Below are 21,684 nucleotides of genomic sequence, written 5' to 3' on the forward strand. Positions count from 1 at the left end.
ATCCCTTGAGCTACGCTCAGCCTGACTGCTGCTGCAACTGCAACCAGCTGCTTGCCCTGCTGAGCCAGAGGATGGGGTGGAAGGGACTTCTGTCCTCAGAGCAAGGCCCACACCAAGGTCAGCCCCAGCTTCCCAGGGCTTGAAGGTCTTCAAGTATGGATTCCAACAGCTTCAAGCTTGACCATCCTCATAGAAGCCTTTCTGCCTTCTGTCAGTGACCAAGTCAGACCTCTTTGATCCCAGAAGAGGGACCAGCACCCCCAACCAGAACAGCCATGGGCAGTGCCAGCCCAGGGGCACAGGCTGGATGTTAACTGCTAGTGAGCAAAGACCCAGCCCCAGGCTGGCCTGCCCATGGAGGCTCCTGCAGCCAGGACACAGCTGGACAACCACAGGACAGCCACCAGGAGACTGCCAGCTGGCACTGCCCTGGGGATGCCCAGACCATGGCTGCTGTGATCTGTGCACAGATCTCATCCCTTAAAGAGCCTGCAGAGTCTAGCCCCAAGGCCAAGGGAGGGTGCACGCAGAGGAGGAGCAGGGCTCTGGCTGCAGCAGTTCTACACCCCAGCTTCCCTCCCCTGCTACATTCCAACTTGGACAAAGGCAGAAAGGTCTATACAGTATTATATATATATATATATTTCACTATGAAATAGCAGTTTCATTCCCTGCCTTCTACTTGACGCATCCTGAATGAGATGCTGCTTTGTAAGTCACTCTGGAGGGATGGCGGGGCTGGGTGGTTTTCATGCGAGGCAGTTGCGCCCCCTGGAGGTTACCCGCAGGAAGCACCAGCGCCTGACCTGGCAGGACCCAGACATGACACCCACTTCCCCTCACCCGGTTCCTCCTTCCCTCGCAATAAGGGCATGACTGCATCCTGCCAGGGCACTTACAGCTCATTTACATGGCCGGCACAGATTCATTAACCTCATTCCCCCTGCTTTCAGTAGCCATGGTGTGGAAGCAGCAGCTGAACCCCTCTACATCACGTATACAAATAGGAGCAAACCAGAGGCAAGGGAAGTGGCAGGGACAGTGCAACATGCACAAAGAGTGGTGAGATGCAAACGGCCCTCAGCCGGGGCACAGCCAGGGCTCGAGGCCATGGGGTAAATCAGGGCTGCAGCCCCGCAAGTGTGAAGTCTACCAAATCTCGGTCAACCTGTGGAACAAGGAGTCCTGCCCAGGGGCTGGGTCACTGATCAAGAGCTGTCATCATCCCTGGCACCAGTGCAGAGCCGGATGGTTCAGGAGATGAAAGGAAGAACAATCCTATGGAAAGGCAAGGGAAACAAGGTGTTACGGATTTCTTCAAGTGTACTGAGGAACTGCCGTCCTGAACACCTTGTCAGAGCCAACAGCAAATGGGCTTCTAGTTACTGTGCTGGGAAAAGAGCAAGGACTGTGGTCACTCTGAGTCTTGCAAGCTGGTCTAACAGAGCTAGGAAAAGGAGAGACAGCAGGGACAGGTTAATCTGCTGTCGGGCTCTGAGCTCAAGAAAGCAAGATCAGAGTTCAAACTCCATTCAAACTGAACCAGCGGGAGTTTGGCCCCCAGCTGGAGGATGGGGCATTGCTGTGCCCCAGACACCCTACACAGCAACTTGCCCAGCAGCAGAGCTGCAGCTCCAGGACACTTTCAGATCCCCAGGACGGTGGCCACGGGGCACTGCCACCACGTCACTGCTGGCCCTTGGCAGAGAAGGGAGCTCTTACCCAGGTACCCACCTTTGTCTTCTGTACCTCCTGCTCCCATCACATTGTCCGGCTGTACTCAATGCCGCTCTTGGCAGAAATGCCTGACCAGGGGAGGAGGCTGCAGAGAAGGCTCTGGGCCTGCCGATATATCCTCTGGGGAATTGAACATGGGCTCAGGCTGGCCAGTGTTGATCCAATGTGCTGTAGGTAGTCAGTGGCCCCAGTTAAGGACAGCAACATTCACACTGTAACTTAAGAAATAACTTAAAGTAATTCTGGGGACTAGCACTCTCTAAAGAGACCCCATGATACAGTGAAAGCTGCTCTGCTCAGTTACACAGATCTACTCTTTGTATTAACTGCCTGCCCCTTTCTATCAAAAGCAGGTCTGCTTTGCACAGCTTGGGAACACTGGATCCAACTTGTGTGGGAAATACCTTCTTCTAAGGAGCTGCTGGTTCCCTTTGCACTCCACAGCAGGTTCCTGCGGGGATGGCGATCCATCCGCTTGCCTGGAGAGGTTTGGACTGACCAGCTACACCCAGGAAAGATCAAATTTCTTCTCTGTGATCCAGTGACCTGAAACAAACTCCCAAAGCCAGTCTGAGAGCAGCCTGCTGAGATCTAGGCCAAGCCAGAGTCACACAGCATCCCAGGTCACAGGAAGCAAGACAAAGGGCTTCTCTGCCATGCTCCTGGCCAAATCCTGCACCCCACAAGCACACTTTGGCTTAACCAACTAGTATCAAACTTGCTCCAACTTGGAACTCAATGTACCATCCTACACTGCCTCTCTGAACTGTTCCCAGAGGAACCAGGGGACAAACAGGCCTCTGTCCTATTCCTCTAACATTACCTTCCTTCCAGCTCCAGATTAAACTCATGTCTGAGCAGGCATCAGTCCCCAGAACCACCCCAGCTCACACATTGCTAGACTGCTATTGTTAACCCAGAACACAGTTTGGTTTTACCGTGCTCCATTGCTAATGAGACTGAAGGTAAAGGATATAAGATTGTCCAGGGTGGATGTCCACCATTGATGTACAGGACGTAGGTGAAGCCATCTTTGAGGACCCCTCTAATGGAATAATAATAGGGAAGATAGTGGTGCTGTTTAAAGTCTCTGTTTTCATAGAAGGTTATTGCTGTGTTGTTAGTGGTGAGGACGTGCAGGTAGATGGCTTTGCAGTGATCCTGGGCAGTTGTTGATATATGGTCTTTTAAACTTTCAAGCAAAAGCGAACCTGTTGAAGGAAAGAGCAGCAGAATCACACAGTGCAGCTGCTGTTGCAGGGCAGCACAAGGGTTTGGAGGTCCTAGCTGAGATCTCCTGCACCCAGTGTCTAAGCAGTGACTGCTGCACACACTTGGAGACCCCAGGTCTAACCCAGTCCTCACAAATCCTCCTGATGAATTAAACAGGACCACACTATGTGGTTTTAATATGAACCTCACCTTGCCTATGAGCATGGCTTCACAAAACACATCTTACAAAGACAAACTTCTGATTCAATAACCACAAAGAGCCAGACACGGGAAACTGTCAAAAATGCCCATCCCTGGGCAAGCAGTTCCCAGCTTTGGGGAGGGTCAGTGAGTCATTTTCAATGGAATCAGTTCCATCACATGTATGAAACAGAGCGCATTTACACACACAGAGCAACCTTGTCTAGTGGAAGGTGCCTCTGCCCATGGCAGGGCAGCTGGCACTAAATGAGCTTCAAGTTCCCTTCCAACCCAAACCACTGTCCTGTGAGTCTACGATTCTATCTATGTATTTTAAAACCATTTACAACAGGACTTGATAAGCAGGTTATTGCACTGTTTCTGTTGAACTTGAATTCAAATCTCAGAACTGGTAGGATTTTAAGATCTCTCCTAAGGAGGGGAGATAGGATATAATCTCATTCAAACTGGATTTGCTGCAGCCGCTATTCAGCAGGAGAAACCAGACATAGGCACAAAGGATACTCCAGCCCCAAGAGATGAGACCTGGAAGTTCATCCAAATGAAGGACCCAGCACAACCTGCAGGGGAACTTGCTTCCATGAGGTGTGGTAAAAACAGGCTAAAGACATAGCTTAGCTAATACAGATGAGATTCATGCTACTGTTTCACAATCCAATGTAAGACTCAGGGACAAGGACACATAGGATTTCGGAGCAGGCAGAAGTCAACAGCACTGACTTCATGGTCACTTGATACTTAGTGAAGACTTTTTATCAGCCAAGCACAAAAACACCACCCAGAGACTCGTGAGAAACAGGAGAGCTGTTTTATTGCGTTATGAGATATTCCATGCTTTTATCTCTCAGAGAACCAACTGCCCTCTGGTTTAAGGGTAACAGAGAATTAGAAACAAAAGCCTTTTAATGTCTGCCAGAGAAAAATCAGAGCTTTAGTGTTTAGAAGTGTGCCTGGAGTGAAAAGCCTCCTGCATGAAAGACTTCAGCTTCAAACACAAGTAGAAAAGCTCTCAAGAGAAAGGTCTCAGGAAAAGCGCCAGTAGGCCACAGCTTTTTTAGGTTGTTTTGCTACATGTACAAGACCAAAGGTTTTGATGGAACACAGCAATGTGCTGTAGAGATGTAATGGGTACAGAACACACTAATCCCGAAAGAAAATTCCAGCAAGATGGAGCTTGGAAAAGAAAAAAATAAATCCGCTTTTGGAAACTGAAAGGAGACTCGAACCCACCAGTTTTATGGAACAGGAGACCCCTTTACCACCTTCTCTGAACATTATCCTGTGTTCTTTGTATTTCTGTTCAAAGAAGAAAATACTTATCTCCAGCAACATTTCAATGCAAGTTTTAACAACAATGCTCTCACTGAGGACTCTTCTGGTCATTTCTTTATGTAACCTATCAATATATAACTTTCTAAACACAAATGTAGGAGAAGGGAGGACTTGAAGAAGAGGAGCTATACCTGTATCCACTGAAGAAACATCAGATGTGCAACACTGGGTCATGCTGTCAAACCTGGCCTATTTCCTTTTGCAGATCATAGACAGAGATCGTGCTTGAAATTGCCCCACAAGGGCACTTACTTGATGACAAAACACATCCTATTCTAAACAGAGATGAACTCTGACTGCAGGATTTTCAAATGGATGCAAAAAAGCTGTGTGCTGCAGCAGGCATTCAGAGCTGACCTTTAAATGTATTTGACAGTTTTCATCAGGTCCAAGTTACACTCTTCTTCTTCTAAATGTTTGTTCTATCTGTTAGGTAAAAAGTTATAAGCAGCTCTGTTTTCTGCTTCAGGGACCAGGCTTCTGACACCCATGAAAGAAAATCATTTCAAACCCTGCTCCAGGGTGAAGTCCTGGCACTTTCAGTCTCAGCAGCAGGAGTGCAAGTTTTTTGTGTGCTCAGTTACCCCCAGGATCAAGATGGACAAAGCCAGTAACAACATTTCAGTACACCCACATTAACACCAAGAAGGGATGTGAGTGCGTCACCTTCCCAATTGCTGTCACAAATCATCAACAAGCTTGTCTCAAAAGGGTATTGCAGGTCTCCTTCAGCCATGTCCACACATGACAAATGACAGCAAGAGAGTTGTCACTTTGCAGCATCTTACCTATTCCATGTTTTCTGAACTCCTTCACCACTCCAAGACTTAGGATGTAAGCAACTTGCGTGTCCAAAGGAAAATTGGAAGCTAGGATGTCTCCATCCTGAGGAGAGAAAGGACAAGTTATTTAGTAGGATATCTGGGGAGGCACAGGAGAAAGCAAGAATCCCAACCCAGAACATCTGAAAACAAGGCTATAGCTGGAAAATTCTCTTCACTGAACAGTCTTAACTGAAGCTTCTGGAAAAGACATGGGGAATTAAAAACTCCAAGCATGGTCCCTCAGGGGTCATTCCTACTTTCAAATAATCTTCCCAGACACAGAACACAAATCAGAATCTTTCCTTACTATATACATTGTTTGTGAGCTTAAGGACAGAATATATTTGCATTCTTTACCAGGAAGGATTCCAAGTGCTAATTCTGGAGTTACCCATCAGTATCTACATCAGTCCAGCAACAGTCTTTATTATCTGCATGCTCCATCTGAGCTTCATGTCAGCTGGAGGTCTCTGTATTGTTGCAGAGGACAAGGAGCATGTTTACAGGCCCAATGGCCTGGAGCAGTGGCTGTATAAGCCCCTGGCTTTCAGCTTGGCTGGAACAAAAGCTTTTTGTTGGAGTTGCTGAAGATGCAGTTTCTGAGTTTGACTACCTATGAAGTGAAGCCAGACAGCTAAAATGAAGAGACCCATGCTACTCAATGCTCTCAGTCCCTATAAATGTTAAGATTACTGTTTTATCATAATACAGAGATCCTTTTAGAAGTTATGAATTCTCTGCATTGCCCTGCTTTTTTTTTAATCTACTTGCCTATGCTGTTTTCTGTACACTAACCCAGTGGTCTATTCCCATACTGTCTTCAGAGACCATCTCTTCTTCACCCCTCTGCTGTACTGTGCTGTCTCTCCTGACCTCCAAGCTCTGTCATCCCTGAAGCCTGAGCCTTCTGCAGACTGGTTGCCTCTGCTTTTGTCAGAGACAATGACCACGTAAATGAAGGAGTTTTTGCAGAAGTCACTGTAGTGACTCATCCAGAACAGTGAAGGAAGTTCAACACTTGTGTAAGAATGGAAGAGGTTCACTCTCCTACAGCTGCTCATACCTCAGTCACCAGTGATGGATGACCAGGAACACTGAAAACAGCCAAACAGGTACATGGCCTGCTACACATTCACTTTTGGATTACACTTGCATGACTGGATCTCTTTGCACAGCACATTGAGCAGTCATCTTCCCGCCAGCCACAGCTGCCTAGCTGCAGCAGGAAGAGACTGGTTCCAGGCTGCTCAGCAGCCCATGTGTTCAGACCCATCCCACCACTCCATTAGCTGGAAATCAGCACATTCTTGATTTCTTAACAAGTGTCTGGATAGAGGGAGAAAAAAATATTCCAAACAGGTCCCATCCCAGTTAACCGTGACAAGAGGTGGACTATCTCTTACTGAAGTACAGTTTAGTAGCATACCTCTTTATGAACCTTTGTCCTGCTCTTGATCTCTGCCACTATCATTCCCACAATGGAGCCTCTATACGTGGCTGCGAGGGAAAAGAACTTCTTGTTGGAAGTGATATCCCGGTACCATGAGTCAGGGTACCTGGGGAAGGAAGAAAAAACAGGAATGTTTAGGGACACAAAGTCCACAGGAGTAGGCAGCACCACAGCCAACATTGTGCCAAGATGCTGCTCAACTGGAAACGGATAGCAACATCTTTAATGCCAGTCACTGAAACTGCAGACCAGTGTATTTTACACAAGACTAAGGGCAGGAAGCTGTGCTACTGAAAGGGCTGTCTTCTGCACAGCCAGCCAGCCAAATACCTCAGACATATGCCAATCTAAAGCTCTTTCTGTGATTTAGCTTATTCTATGTAATCTGGGTTAGGAAGTTATTCACCCTTCTCGTCTTAATTCTTGTATAGTACCAATGCATATCAAACAGCTGCTGTACCCCATTTGGTAGCATGGTTTCTTTCAATTGCATCTAAGCAGCAATACAGGCTGCACACGTAATGGCCTCCTGCCTTGCTAAGACAGCCACATTTCGTTTTACATTCATAGCCCAGAGCTTTCACTTCCATCTTTAGCAAGTTATTTTTAAATGCAAGATCCATCTGCCCTCATCTTGAGATGTAAAGATCTCATTAACTTATACACATGTGAAAAAATACCGCATATTGGTACCAAAAAGATTGCATCACCAGCCTCCAGCTGTCCTCCTCCTGCAGCTACTACAGGAAACCAGCACACATTCATTTATTTCCAAGTGAGAGCACAGCATGCTTGTGTTTAAAAGAAATCTACAAATCCAAAATACTATGAATGCTTTTGCTGGTTTGTTACGTTTTACGCAATCTTAATTACAGTCCACTAAAATCCTCTGTAAACCTTCTTGACAAAGCTAAAGAAATCCTTGAAGTCTAGAGCTGTAGTCTCCCTGGAAGCTTTAAGCCAGAAAGCTATCCCTGTACCCCAGAAAAGCTCCTTATTCCCATGCTTGTGCTGACACAAGTATTTACCAAATGAGGGCCTGGGGAACTGACCTGGGACAGACTGAGATCAGCTTTGAGCCAGAGCTTCGGGAGCCACAGTGTACATGGGCAAGTACTGTTTGGTCTCTCCTGGGACATTCAGACAGACATTCCTTTAGAACAGTTGCTCCAGGTCAGTTTGGTTCAGCTCTGAGGGTGTTTTCTTGGCATACACTCCAGAACACAGCTTTCACAAGCACAAGGATACTAATCCTTTTCCCTGTAAGTGTGCTCCTTTCCCCATCTCAAACACAGTCTTTCCCAAGGAGATGATCCACCCCCTTAGTAACAAAGCCTATTTCTCTGCCAAAATCTGCATACAGGAACTTTCTGATCAGGACGAGCAGCAAAGGGCCATTAACAGGAACACCACCACAGTGCATAACAGATTCAGAACTGGCTCTTATCTTAGTCCAGATGGCTGCAGAGCCCTTGGTGTCAGCCCTGAACTGGGCCAGTGCAGGTTCACACCATTTGTTTCTAGATCCCCATCACCTCACCCCTAAAACCATTAACTTACTCTATTGGGAACCAGTCGCCACAGAGCTGTTTCACTGTGTCTATGTCATTGTGGCAGAGAAGACGCAGGTTTACGTCTGTAAGTGCAGTGGGGGGCACCTCCTCTGTCATTCAAGCCTGCAAGAAAAGAAAGCAAGCATGTTAAAAATGAAGCAGCTCAGGTTCTGACTGCCAGCTGCAGCCAGGCATCTGCACAAAGGCAGCAGGAGGGTCTCAGTATCAAGTTGTTTTTCTTAGCAGAATAAGTTTTCAGGAGAGATGAACCAAAACATGGTAACATTAACCCAAGAAGCAACTTGAAGCCCTGCTGCCCACAGGATCAGCACATCTCACTTCTCAGCCTGACCCAGCCCCCAGCCCTGCATCTCTACACACCATGGTCCAGCAATGCTGTGTGAAGGAACACGTGGCACCAACCACTTCTAAAAAGAGCTCGGGATGCTGCATTAAGTAAGCCAACAATGTGCCAAGTGTAGCTTATGATGCATGGAGCTCTTCACATGTCTACGCAGGACCAAACAAAAGTGAACAACCAGCTTAAAAAGGAAGCACTGCTAGAAAAACACTTATAAACTCTTACACAACACCAACATCTCCAGTTAGTACCTATGCAGAGGATTCAAATTCTTTTTAAAGGTTAATTTTGTTTAACCTATGCTGGTGAATGAGTTCCATTTCCCCTTATTCCTATCTGCTACAGCTCCACAAGGGCTTCCTTTCCAGCCCAGCAGACAGTGTTCACATACAGAAATATTAAGATACCCTTTTCTTTTACCACAGCACTACCAAAACCCTGCTAACGACACACAGGACACTTACTCCAATGTCTTCAGCCTTTTCCTAACAAGGTACCAGAGGCAAAGAAGCAAGCTGTAACAGAAGTGGTTGTAAAAGCATTTGTAGGACAGACACATGCATGAAGACCAGGGAGGAAGAAGAAACTCTGGCACTGGTTTGTGTGCAACCTGGAACACATCAAAGAGCCAACATATCAACAGGAGAAAAGATACAAATAAGGTCCACTATCATCTAGAGAAATCTTCTCCAACATAGGCAGAAAAATGGCAAAATGCTTTAACAGAATTCCAAGGACATTTCCTTACAGCTCTTGGAAAAGGTGAAATGGGATGGGTTTCTTCAAGCAAGGGATCCTTCCCAGACACAGCTTTCCTCCCAGTGACCAGTCCTACATATTTCCCCAAGAAGGGCATCTACAGGGACCCATATATTGATATGGATCACTCATTCTTTCCAAATAAGTCCTTAAAAAAGAACCACAGCTACTTCACAGCCTGTTCTAGGACTCTGGCTGCATATTTACTGAGCAGACTACAGCTTTCACAACCAGTCAGATGCCAGTTTCAAACCAACTTTAGCGCCTAGAAACCCCACAAAGCCAGTACTCCTGGCTGCTTTTAAAACTAATTTTACACTCCTAGAATCAGCTCAAGCCCTCTGACGCTGGACTTCAAATCCATACCCTGGTGTGGCAGCGAGCACACTCTCCAGCACTAGCCCCTAGTGACCTTCTAGCATGCTGAAGCAGCCAGTGCACAGCAGTGTGGAGCTCGGTGGCACACTCACCAGACCCTTTCTGAGCCATTCCAGAGCAGTGGCCCACCACAAGATCAAAAAGTGACGGCAAAATCGTTCGTAAGCCAGAATTGCTTGACGAAAGCTCAGGTAGCATAAGGTCAGCTTTGGGGTGGGGGGATAAATGAGGAGGAGTGAGCAAGCACATAGAGCCAGAGCTGCTTTGGCCATGGCAAAGCTCCAAACCCCAGTACATTGCTATGTTAGAGGACATTAAGCAGCACTCAGGTTTGCAACAGGAGTGCTTTTTCTTGTACATTTTATTTTCTTTTGATGCTCCTGTAAGGCAACACCCCTCCTCGGGCAGTACTCTCAGCATTAAGGAACCAGCTAAATGAAACAACCATGACAGAGCCGTATTTTTTCTAATGAATAGAAGAGGTGGGGGCCTAGGGGCAGCCTCAGCTGCAGCTGCTGCAGCAGGAGAGGCAGAGCCAGCACAGGACACATTCTTGTGAGGATTAGTCCATGTTTATTTAATGCTATATTCTCAAACAGCTGGGCAAGCATTGTGCATTATCCTGTGGCTGAAGCCAGCCTTAAAGTAATCCATGACCATTTTGCTGCACAGGATAATTCCTCTACCCTCAAATCCAGACAGCTGTTTCCCAGCACCAGTTGCATTTGTGGGGACTCGCTCCATCTGCTTTGCATTATGTGGCCTAATGCAGATGCTCCTGCACATTTACAGAACATTGCAGGCACCACGTAGCACTGTGTCCTTCCACACGGTTTTAGGAGAGCACTTCCTTCCCTGGCCAGGTATTGCTGTTGCTGGAAGAGCTGTGTCCAAGAGAGAAGAAATCCCAAGGAAGTCAATTCTCTTCATACCACGATGACAGCCGCTGGCTCTGCAGAGATAACTGGGCAAACACCCAAGATCCAGGTCCTGGCCCTCTGCACAGCCTGTAGCATGCTGCGATTAGCAGAGCCAGACCCCTGAACAAAAGCCTCAGCTAGCACAGTGACCACAGCATCACTTTTAGAGTCAGCCTGCTTTTAGAGGGCAGAAGATATGTTTGGAAGTAACCAGTATCAGTGTAAAATAGAACCCCAGCACCCAAAAGAAGTTAAAAGGGCCTTTAGGCGTTTATAGGCTCCACTCACACTACAACACTGACAACACTCAGCTCTGACACAAAACATGGCTCCAGCCTCGTGCTGTTGAAGGGGGGAGGTCCACAGCTGCTTCCGAAACCCCAAAGTCAAGTCATTTCATTTAATATCTGCTCCCCAGGTGTCAGCCCTTTGTTCTTGTGCCCAGCGCACTCTGGGAAGTGGCATGGTTGACACTATGCACTGCTCCACCCAGCGGGCACAGAGACCTCCCCCTTGTGTCAAAGTGGGAAACACTCGTCTACGGCGAGTATAAAACCAGACATTTTGTGCTTATGAAATAAGCATGCAGTTAACATTTGAAAGAGCTCTGAGGACACCCCTTCCCAAAATAACAAAGCTAGCAGTGAGCAGAATTAGAGCATTTGGCTTCCTTTCCTACCTAAAACCTGCAGATATTAATATACAACAAATTATTTTCAAAACAAAGAAAAACCCTCCAGGAGAATATAAAGATTTTGATCATTTCCACTAGTGTTCTGCCTTGCTCTATTGAAACAAATGTAGCAAAACGTTTTGGCCTTGGTGCACTGGAGATCTGCAGAGGAACCTGTCAAATTCTCATTAGAAGTATTTAGCAGTAATGGATGAAAAGAAAGAGTAAGTACATTACTAAATAAGCCAACTTAACATATAATTTTAAAATCAAAGCATATTGTAAGGCCTAACCTTACCATTTTGCAATAACATAATTACATAAATTTTTGGAATCGATAAGCTCTAGCTGTAATGAGCTCAAGAACAGTATTTCACAGTAATTCTGCCTAAAGGCAGAGGAGGCTCAGCCGGAGCAATGGTTGGGATTCCATAACTATCACTGTCCACTCAGCACAATGAGCCGAGTACTGGTACTCACATATTTCTACCACCTACTTACAGGTCTCATTGTGCAAGAGGACAATGGTTGTTTAGAGTTTAGGTTAGCTACCAGGTACAGGGACAGTTTCTTTACTTGAACTAGATGCTTCACACCTAAGAAACCTCAATTCCAGATTTCTCAAGAGCAGGAAGTCTTCTTTCCCTCTTGGGGTTCTTGTACTTAAAAAAAAAACAAAAAACAAAAAACAACCAACATATAAAATCTAGATAATACCATTATTTCTAGAGAAATTGAGAGAAACAGCACTCTTAATCCAATGGGGTGTTCAAATCTGTTGTGGTTTAAGCCCATCTGGTAACTCAGAACCATGCAGCCACTCACTCACTCTCTACCCTTCCTCCCCCTGCTCCCAGAGGGATGGGGAGGAGAATTCAAAGAATGTAACTCCCGGTGAGATAAGAACAGCCCAGTAACTAAGGTATAACAAACCACTGCTGCTACCACCAATAATAATAATAATGATAAGGGGAATAACAAGGGAAGGAAACATAACCGCTACCACCCGCTGACCAATACCCACACTGACCCGAGCAGTGATCTGGGCCTTCCAGGTAACTCCCCCCAGTTTATATACTGAGCATGATGTGCTGTGGTATGGAATACCCCTTTGGCTAGTTTGGGTCAGGTGTCCATCTCTGCTTCCTCCCAGCTTCCTGTGCCTCTCCTCAATGGCAGAGCATGAGACTGAAAATGTCCTTGGTCAGAGTTAAGCATTACTTAGCAACAACTAAAAACATCGGTGTTAACAGCATTGTTCTTAGACTAAAGTCAAAACCACAGCACTGCACCAGCTACTGAGAAGGAGAAAAATGCCTGCTACTGCTGAACTCAGGACAAAATCCAGAATAAGGCCTGATGCTTACTAGAATTTGGCAGGGAGCTGCTTAAATGAATTTGAAAGATCCCTTGAGCACTTCCATACCTGCAAAAGCCTGGTCAAGTGGTTCAACAAGTTAAGATTTCCATCATTTAACACTATTAGACACGCTGTAACAATATTTCTGCCCTGTGCCTCCTGCGAAAGTAAGTTGGAATTCAGCAATGAACCATCACAAGATGCCAGGCTTATGAACTTCTATTTGGACTTCAACCTCCATCCAGATAAGCTCATGAAAACCCCAAATAAAATTTTTATCATCTAGCAACAAATATCACTGAATTTCCTGCCAGAATAAAACCAAGGTAATCTAATATTAAAGCAAAATGAATAGTAACTAGAACTGTATACATATATAACTTCAATAAGGAGTGTATTGGCTTCAAATTCAGTATTCACACAAAAAACATGATGCTATCTTCTTCACTTGCAGAAACAAAGACTGAAGCTCATCAAAATCTTTTATTTTCCAATTTTATAGCTAATGGAAATCAACTCGCCCTCAATGGAAAAAAAGCAAACCTGCAGGAAAGAATAAAGAAAAACAAGAACTGTCGAGATAGTTTTACAAAGTGATCTTACAATTCAGGAAGCACTGTCGCAGAAGACACACAGCCAACCATCCCGGTACTGCAGGCACCTCTGCTGTTAAATAGATCAGACCTTTATTTACTTGGGCTGAAGATTCTTTACCTTCTGGAATTCAAAACATTTTCTCCAAGCACTCTCCTGCTAGATTAGTAAGGATTATCTGCTTGTTGAAGGAAAAGATTAAGTTCCTCCAGACAACTACCAAGCACACAGCATGCACAGGACAAGTCCGAGGCACCACATCAGTGCGGAACACATCTGCTCTGCAAAGGCAGCATGTGAGCTGGCCCTTGTCCGGCTGCCAGGTCACATCCCTCCGGCTGCTCCTCCCCAGCACTTCAGCCAGGGGCAGATGCATAGGAGTCGTATGTCACATTACATGAGCACACCATCTGCTTGGCACAGACACAGCCTGCAGATACTCCCTGGAAGACTTGCATGCACAGCAGGGCAGAGATGGATTCCCTTGTACCTCACCAGAGGTGCTGCTCCAGCATTGCCACCAAGTCCTTGTTTTGTGTGTGTGAACAGTCCTCAAACACCACCAAGATGAGATTTCCGGGAAAAAAAAACCCAACTTTGATGGCTCCTGGCATCATCTCTCACTTGTGAATAAACAGGATCAAACAAAGCCCAGGCAGAATTAAAGAGCTACTCAAAATGCAGGACAGACATGTCAGCTGTGGCTGAGCAACACGGCGCTCAAAACAGACACAATCTTGTCTACTATCTGGGGAGTATCCCTTCAAGAGCACCAGTATGAGTTTGCACTGTAAGAGAGCTGTAAGTCTCTCTGCCTTGCACCATCTGGCACAAGGGATTTGATTTACATTAAACCACTCAATCTGAACCAACCAAAGGTCTAATTCCAACAAAGCAATAAAGATTTCCCTCCTGCATTTCATTTTAAACTTACTGTGTTTTTAGGCTACTGGTCTCATAGAGAACGTTCCACAAGGTCACCCCTGTTATCAAGCTCTTCATTTAACACAATAAAATTGTAACTGGATTTGAAAACATCATGAATTCAGTATTCAGAATCTCAAAGAAGCACTTCTAGGCCTTAGGGCAACATTATCAGAGCCAAATTTTAAAGATATTTTAATACTTGGCTTTATACCCCCTAGGTACCACTTTAAGTCTGGTAGAATTAAAAACAAACCAGGTTAGAAGGACCCTTCGGGGTTTTAACTCAACTTAGATCAGGTTGCTCAGGCCCACAGGCTCACATAACATCAGTGAGGAGCAAATCTCTTCACCCTGCCTGGGCTCAGACTGGTTCCTTTGCACCTGAAGGCACAACTGGAAAGCTGGGATATTAAATGTGCTGCCTGCACCAGTATAGCCACCTCTGCTGTGCATGCGATATAAACATGCCTCCATAGGCTATTTGTCACACTCCATTTATCCTTTCGAATGCTCCTTCTAGGAATCCTGTGCAGGTTCATTTGGGATTTGCAGCACACAAACCTCAGAAAATGCAGTACTCCTTATTCCCGGTATGTTATGTAAACTGATGGAGCCTGGAGTTCACAGTCACGAGCGTAACAGTGATCATTTCACCTCCATTCCTGTACCATTCATCACATCCTATAGGAGTGCTGCTCAAAACTGCCATCACTTAATTCCCCACATTAGCAGACGTTTGGAGTGAGCAGGACTCTTAATAGAAAATCTAGGACAAAACAACTGATTTTGTGCCTTGGTCTGAAAATAATATGAGAACACGGCTGCAGACAGGCTCTGACGCTAGATTATGTCATTCCACAATAGTCCTTTTGATCCAGGCATGATGTTTTTCTGTCATTTCTACCAGACCCACAAGCACAGAGCCTCAGAGCCCCTGTGTACCCCTGGTTACTCAGGAACACGCACTAGCTCAAGACCTTTTGCTCCTCATTATTTAAACTCCTTCAGTAGCAGCTTCCTTCTGTGCAGAAAACTGCCCTGCTCAACCACCTCCCTCTGCAGAGCCTCCTAGATCCCCATCCTGAAGAGATGCCTTTAGTTCAGCCCTGCTATGCAGATCCCAGTTGCCCCCAAAGCACAGCCTGACCTTGTCTCATGGACATCACTCTGGAGAAAGAAGTTTGTTACTGTCTGGACTTTCTTCTCCAGTAAATCCACCCAAGGCAGCGTCCCTGACCAGCACCCTCCCCCCCCCCGGCAGGAGGCCAGAACAACAGTGAGCTTGGGGAAGAATGTACTGTAAAGAAAAGACTTTATCTCAATACGAGGGAGACCAGGAGGGTAACCTTGGGTTTAAATACAGCTGCACCAATGAATCACCAGGTGCCCTGAGACAATATACAAAGAACAATGCCTCCCTGAGCTGGCCAGACTAGCACTGGGGGAGCATATATTGTGGCTGAGCACAAAGTATAGAAACCAGACAATTAAAAAAATAAACTCTGAAGAAAGCCCTGGGCCTGAGCTGGCTCTAATCTGTGTATTCTTTCCTGGTGACTGCAGGCAGTAAGCACCATGACAGCGAGGATGTGGACCAGTAACAGGCATCATATTTGTATTTGGATTCAACTGTACACTGCAACTGCTGCATTGTGCTTATGCTGTGATTTCAGTTATCACCCTGCTAAAATCAAAATCCTCCATAACACCAAAGACACCAAACAAGTAAATTTGATATTAAACTCTCCTTGAGTGGAGTATCTTCAAGAGCCCAGCCACTGGACTAGGACAGGCAAGAAGGCAGCATGTCACACACAACCTGGGAGCACCCATCCTCGCACTCAGACCTCTCCCCAAAGGCTCACCCCTCGCTGCTCAGCCAATTCTTCATCTCTCAAACCACTGTTCTAAAAAACTCACTTGTGCCTTGTCCCCAGGTCTGCACTTCATTTTCTGTTATACCCAGACTGAGGTGTGCACAACACAGAACTGAATAGCCTGAAGGCCAGAACTACAGAATCACAGTGATTAACACTGGCTTCCTGCCATGAAGGATCAGGATTTGAAACAGATCCCAAAAGGATATTAAGAAATGAGAAGGCAAAAATGTAGTTCTACCTGCACAGCAAGCATAGGCTGTTCATTTGAAATGAAAACACTTACTGTTAGTGAAATCCCTTTAAACTTGTATCCCATATCTTCTGCACACTTAAAGTTTGACTTGTCAGCCTTCCAGCAGCAGAAATGTTAATGTTTTGCATGCAAGCTGCTTGCTGGGCTGTTCTTTTACCCTACAACTCTACACACATTACTGAAGCCACAGATTTCACAGGACGTGATACCCAAATAAAGTGTCTCCAAAGCATACTGCAAAAGGCTCGGCTTCCTGCTGCCCCAGATATAGCAAGTCCTCTGGGGGAGGGTGAACAAGAATCTCTAAGAGGGTTTTGCTGTTAAATCTTTTCTTGTTAAGATGCAGAAGAGAAAATCTGCTCTGTGACAGCAGCACTGCTGGGAGTTAAAACTGAAGGGTCACAATAGAGGCACATTATAACAAGAATCTCCCTAGAGGAGAGACCTAATACCTTGCAATCGTTGAACAGGGCAAGTTTCCAATAAGCAGCTGTTCCTCCAGAAAACAAAAAAACCAAGTGAACAACCCATCACAAATGCAGGCCCACTGCCATTCCTGAATTAGAATAAACAGCCACGCAGAAATGTATGTAGTGACTAAAAAAAAACAGCCAGAAATTCAGCCTGCTGTAGTACAAACACGGGCAGAGGGAGCTCGAGCCTGCCTCCATTTCCTCCACACTGTCCTCACTACCGAGCAGCAACACACCGCTGTCGACAAACCCAGCCCCTTTGTCCCCTTCACTACAGGAAGCACAAACAAGGAACTTTTGAGAGGCTGTTGCAAACAAGGTGCTTAAACAAAAAAAGAAATAAATCAAAGAAAAGCTTGAAGAGCACATTGCTGCCCTTGCCGGCAGACATGCTGCAAACATGCACCTCTCCAACATCCCAGATGTAAAATTTGAGCCAACATGGCTCCCTCTTCTTTCTCAGTGGCGTTTTCCAGCATCAGACACCCAGGTTTGACTCAAAAAACCACCTCCAAGAGCACCACTGCTACCGTTTTAAGCTAGCAACATTTAAAATGGATTTTGGCACAGATGTCTGCTCTGACCTCCACAGTAGTAAGCTGAAAATGAAAAATGTAAAACTAAATTAAAAGCTAACCTTGGAAAACTGAGCAGCTCCCATTCCTACCATTCTGGGAGAAGGGAAGTGTGGGTGGGGGACAGTGTAAGACATGAAGCTCTAAGTGTTTTTGCAACACTGTGTTGAAGCCATCAGACAGGCTGTGACTGGTTAAAAAACCCAGGCAGACAGAGCAATACCACTCTAATTAACGATTTTAGGCAGCATTTCACTTTCAAGCAGGTAGAACAGCTGCTCAGCTAAGGCAGAACTTTCTCTGCTGTCACACTGAACAGCTTAGCCCAGATGTTTCTTTAAAAGCATCTTAACACCAGAAGAGCAAGGCATTAACCGCAGCCGGTGGCACCAAGTCACTGACGGGAGTTCCTGTCCATTACCAAAGGCTGCCTCCAGCCCAGCAGCCCGTGATGAGCAGGAGGGCAGGGCCATGACTTCTGAATCAGCACTGCAAATCACTCACAAGGAAGTGCCTACGTTTGTACCTGTAATTCCTCAGGTATTTCACCAGCGTTGTCACTCAGAGTCAGCCTTCCCAAGCACGGCTTCACTGCTCCTGCTCACTGAATGAATTACACTGGGAGTGGCTGGGGTGGGAGGCAGAGAGGTAGAAAACAACCAGGAAGAGAGAGGATGGTTTCTTGGGTGGAGGGTCAGCTCACACAGCAGATGGGCTAAGATACCAGGCACCAGCTCACTGACCAACTTACCAGACTACACTGGCCCAACAGTGTAGACACATAGACACATACGCCCCAATCCCCCAAAACCCCCCATGGAGAAGAAAAAACACCCACATGCAAATAAAGATCATCCTTTCTGGGAAAGAAATAACAACAGACATGAAAGAAGTACCAGACCTCATTAACAAAAATAAATACATGGATTATGTTAGAGGCTCTTTGAGCTCCCGGCTACACAAGACCATTTTTCTGAGCTCCACTGGCAGTTCCAACACGTTTTCCTGACATCTGAGGCCAGGCCAGGTACCAAAAGACAGGATCATACCCTTCTGGTTTAGGAAAAGAAACAAGAATTAAGAATGCCACAAGTTTTTAAGAGGGCATTCACAGGACAGCCACTTACCTATTGCTCAGACATGTTAAAGTCAACTTGCTTTAAATACAGCAAGCAACCCACTGAGAGAAACAATAGCAAGCAGCTACTTCAAAGAACAAAATGACATATTAGAACAATGCTCACATACTACTGCATGGTTCTTTATTTGCTACCAGGCATATAAAGACTAATTAAAGCACTAGTTTACAGCACACCTACTTATTTAACCTGCAAGATAAAACCATCGACTTTAAAAGCCTTGTCAGACAGCACCCAGTGTCACTGCTTCCAGTGGGGCTGAAGCTGCTCCAGTGTTATCTCAAAATGAAAAGTTTTCACTCTAATTATAATATGTTGGGAGAAAGCCACCACCTTTTTTTAATTAAAGAACCTCATGTTTAAGAACCTGCTAGAGTTTATTCATACAGGCAACTGATTAGTTAAATAAATACCATACACCAGCACTCCCAAAAAGCTACCAGAAGCGTCCCCATAAAGGCTTTTGAGAAAACCAAGCTGGACTAAGGAGAGTATATGGCATGTTAAAAGAAAGGAAGCAAATACAGGATGACTCCATAGTGAAAGAGAGATTCCAGCTATAAACTGTTCAGCAGATTCCTCAAAAACAGATGGAAAAAAAGAGATGAACAGATACACAACAAAAGTGGCTGATGATCCTTTGGGATTGGGCACAGTAAAATCTAAAGCTTTTCACAGTTGTCAAAAGCTCTCACAATGCCAAAAGACTAATGAAATGGCAGATAAAGTCTGAAAGTTGGTAAACAGAAAAAAGAACGAAAGTTGGAGAAAGGCAAACATTTCCAATCTGTGTTAACTGCTGAAAGGGAAAACAAACCAAACCAAAATACAACACGTTCTCACAGCGCATTCCCTGAGAACATTAGTTTGCTACTCAGCAGTTCTCAAAAAAGATACCAGGAATTATCAGAACAAAAGGAGAAGGAAAACCACACCTAGAAAGCCTTTGGTCTGAGCTAGTTACAGGTATATAACGCCTCTATATATCTGTCAATAAAAGGCCAGACACTCAAGCCCATGTTCACGTGGTTCTCAAGAGCAGAGAGAATAGCTGCAATGAGCGGCTAAGGGTCAGGGGAGCTCACCACGGTCACCTGGCACCGGCTGGGTGATACTGGGAAGTGCTGCAGCGTAACAAAGACAGGAAAAGCTACAACGGATAGAGAGAGCAGGCTCACAGAGTTCAAACCCGACACAGCAAACATAACCAAAATATGTAAGCGACTTAATATGGGAGATGATAATTTGATGCCTGTATTCAAGAACAAATGTCTAAGACTCAGGGCTGGAGACAGCAACCCCAGTGGCAAGGATACCATCCCTGGTCACTCCAGCAGGAAATGGAAGGAAGCTGCAGCTTCCGCAGTCTCCAAAACACCAAAACACAGACATTGCTTTTGCCATACAGGCAGTGCAGGTATATCCCAGCACTGTGCAGCTCAAGGGACTGGGCACAGCAGCTGGAACACCTCTGACAGAGCCAGCCACCACTATGCCACCACACCCAGCAGGAAGTACCCTGCCTTGAAGTCTTCGGGACTCAGTGCGATCAATGCAAAACCTCAAGACAAGTCTTGTAAAACCACTGAGCTGTCGTTCTGCTTAGATAGGAAGTTGAACATTTGCTTTCTCTCTGCTAAAGCTCTACAAGCTGGTTCAAAAGAACACAATGCTTCTGTAGGGCAAAGCACAGAGAAGCAAAGCTGCTGTGGTGTGCATGAGCTCTGAGCCAGGCAGGGCGATTTGTGAACCATGACCCAAGCTGTCAGGAGACACAGAGCAGCATCCATGCAAGGGGAAGAGCTGGATCTAATGATGCATTACATATTCCCGGCCTTCCCGAAAGGAATTTTTCTACGGAGGAGAAATGGAGACAGACTAGTTAAAGCTACAGACCTCCTGTGCTGCTGGCTGAGCCTCTGCACATACCCGAGCATTCTAAGAGAAGGAATGTGTGGCTGCAGGACCTCCCGCGGCTCTACCAAAGCCAAGGAATAGTTCTCTTCCTTGGCCCCGCTGTACCCGAGCACGGGGCGGTGCCAGCGAACTAACTCCAGCTCGAGTTGGGATTATTTATTGTAACAGCCCAAATAACACAGCTTCGCCAACATAACTGCGCTGCTTCAACCGGGCTCCCGCACGGCTGCCCCGCGAACCCGGCACCGGAAAGCCCCGCACCCCTCCAGACTTTGACCGAGAAGGCTGCCCCGGAGCTCTCCGGATCACGGCCCCGCACGGCGACCAGGGGAACAGCCTGCTGCGCCGAGCCCTGCTGCGCCGCCCCGGGGTCGCCGTGCCTGGCCCGGTCCCGGGCGCAGGTCGCCATGGCAACCCCGCCCTCCCTCTCTTTTCCCCCCCCCGTCCCCGCTCACCTCGGACTGGCGGCGAGCGCCGTGCGGGCGCGCCGCGGGCGGGCGGGGCAGGTCAGCGCATACCGTGCGGCGGCACCACCGGCGGGCGAGGGGCCGGTGGCCGCGGCGGACACCGGCGGGCACTTCCTCTCCCCGGACACCGCGCAGCAAGGTGCCTCCCCATAGGCTGCCCGCCGGCACGTGACCGGCGGCTGGCGCGCAGGCGCAGAGGGGAAAGCCCGCTCCCTCAGGCCACGCGGGCAGCCGCGGGCGGGGAGCGCAGAGGAACCGAGGGCGCTAATTAAAGGGGGTGTTTAAATTAGCGATGCAGCTGCGGGCCCTAGCGCTGGGGACACGTGATTCAGCGTGGCCATGGCCCCGTGTCACCTCCCCCGCAGTTTGCACTGTGAGGGGCACCCAGTGACCTGTCCCACTGCCAGGGCTTCATGCCAGTAATGGCTCTAATCGTGAAATTGTGAGATTTTCAAGGTTTTCCCTTGTCGCTGAAGCTCCACAAAGTGAGAGAGGGTATTTCAGTTAGAAGGGACCTACACTGATCCCCTCATCCAGCTGCCTGACCCCCTTAGGGCTGACCAAAAGTTAAAGCATATTATTTTCCTTTACCGAGAAGGGCAAAACAGAGTTTCCTTTCCAGCAGTTTCATTCAAATAGTTTTTTCACATCTGATTTGTTTTTTCATAGGCAGTGCAG

General features: G+C 46.7%; 1 protein-coding gene across 1 annotated transcript; it reads right to left on the minus strand.

Moving 5' to 3' along the window:
* Positions 1-621: 621 nt before the first annotated feature.
* On the minus strand, positions 622-21,080 carry NAA60 (N-alpha-acetyltransferase 60, NatF catalytic subunit). The gene is made up of 7 exons (XM_057406535.1): positions 20,995-21,080; positions 8,338-8,453; positions 6,754-6,883; positions 5,292-5,388; positions 2,703-2,948; positions 1,735-1,907; positions 622-1,278 (listed from the first exon to the last, which is right to left on the minus strand). Exons 2-6 carry the CDS (start codon positions 8,445-8,447, stop codon positions 1,762-1,764), a joined length of 729 nt encoding a protein of 242 aa, XP_057262518.1. The 5' UTR covers positions 8,448-8,453; positions 20,995-21,080; the 3' UTR covers positions 622-1,278; positions 1,735-1,761.
* Positions 21,081-21,684: the final 604 nt, after the last annotated feature.

The sequence above is a fragment of the Pezoporus wallicus genome, unplaced genomic scaffold (genome assembly GCF_028554395.1).
Source record: "Pezoporus wallicus isolate ANWC-B61680 ecotype Strahan unplaced genomic scaffold, APGP_CSIRO_Pwel_v1 contig_6155, whole genome shotgun sequence".
In the NCBI taxonomy this organism is placed as follows: domain Eukaryota; kingdom Metazoa; phylum Chordata; class Aves; order Psittaciformes; family Psittacidae; genus Pezoporus; species Pezoporus wallicus.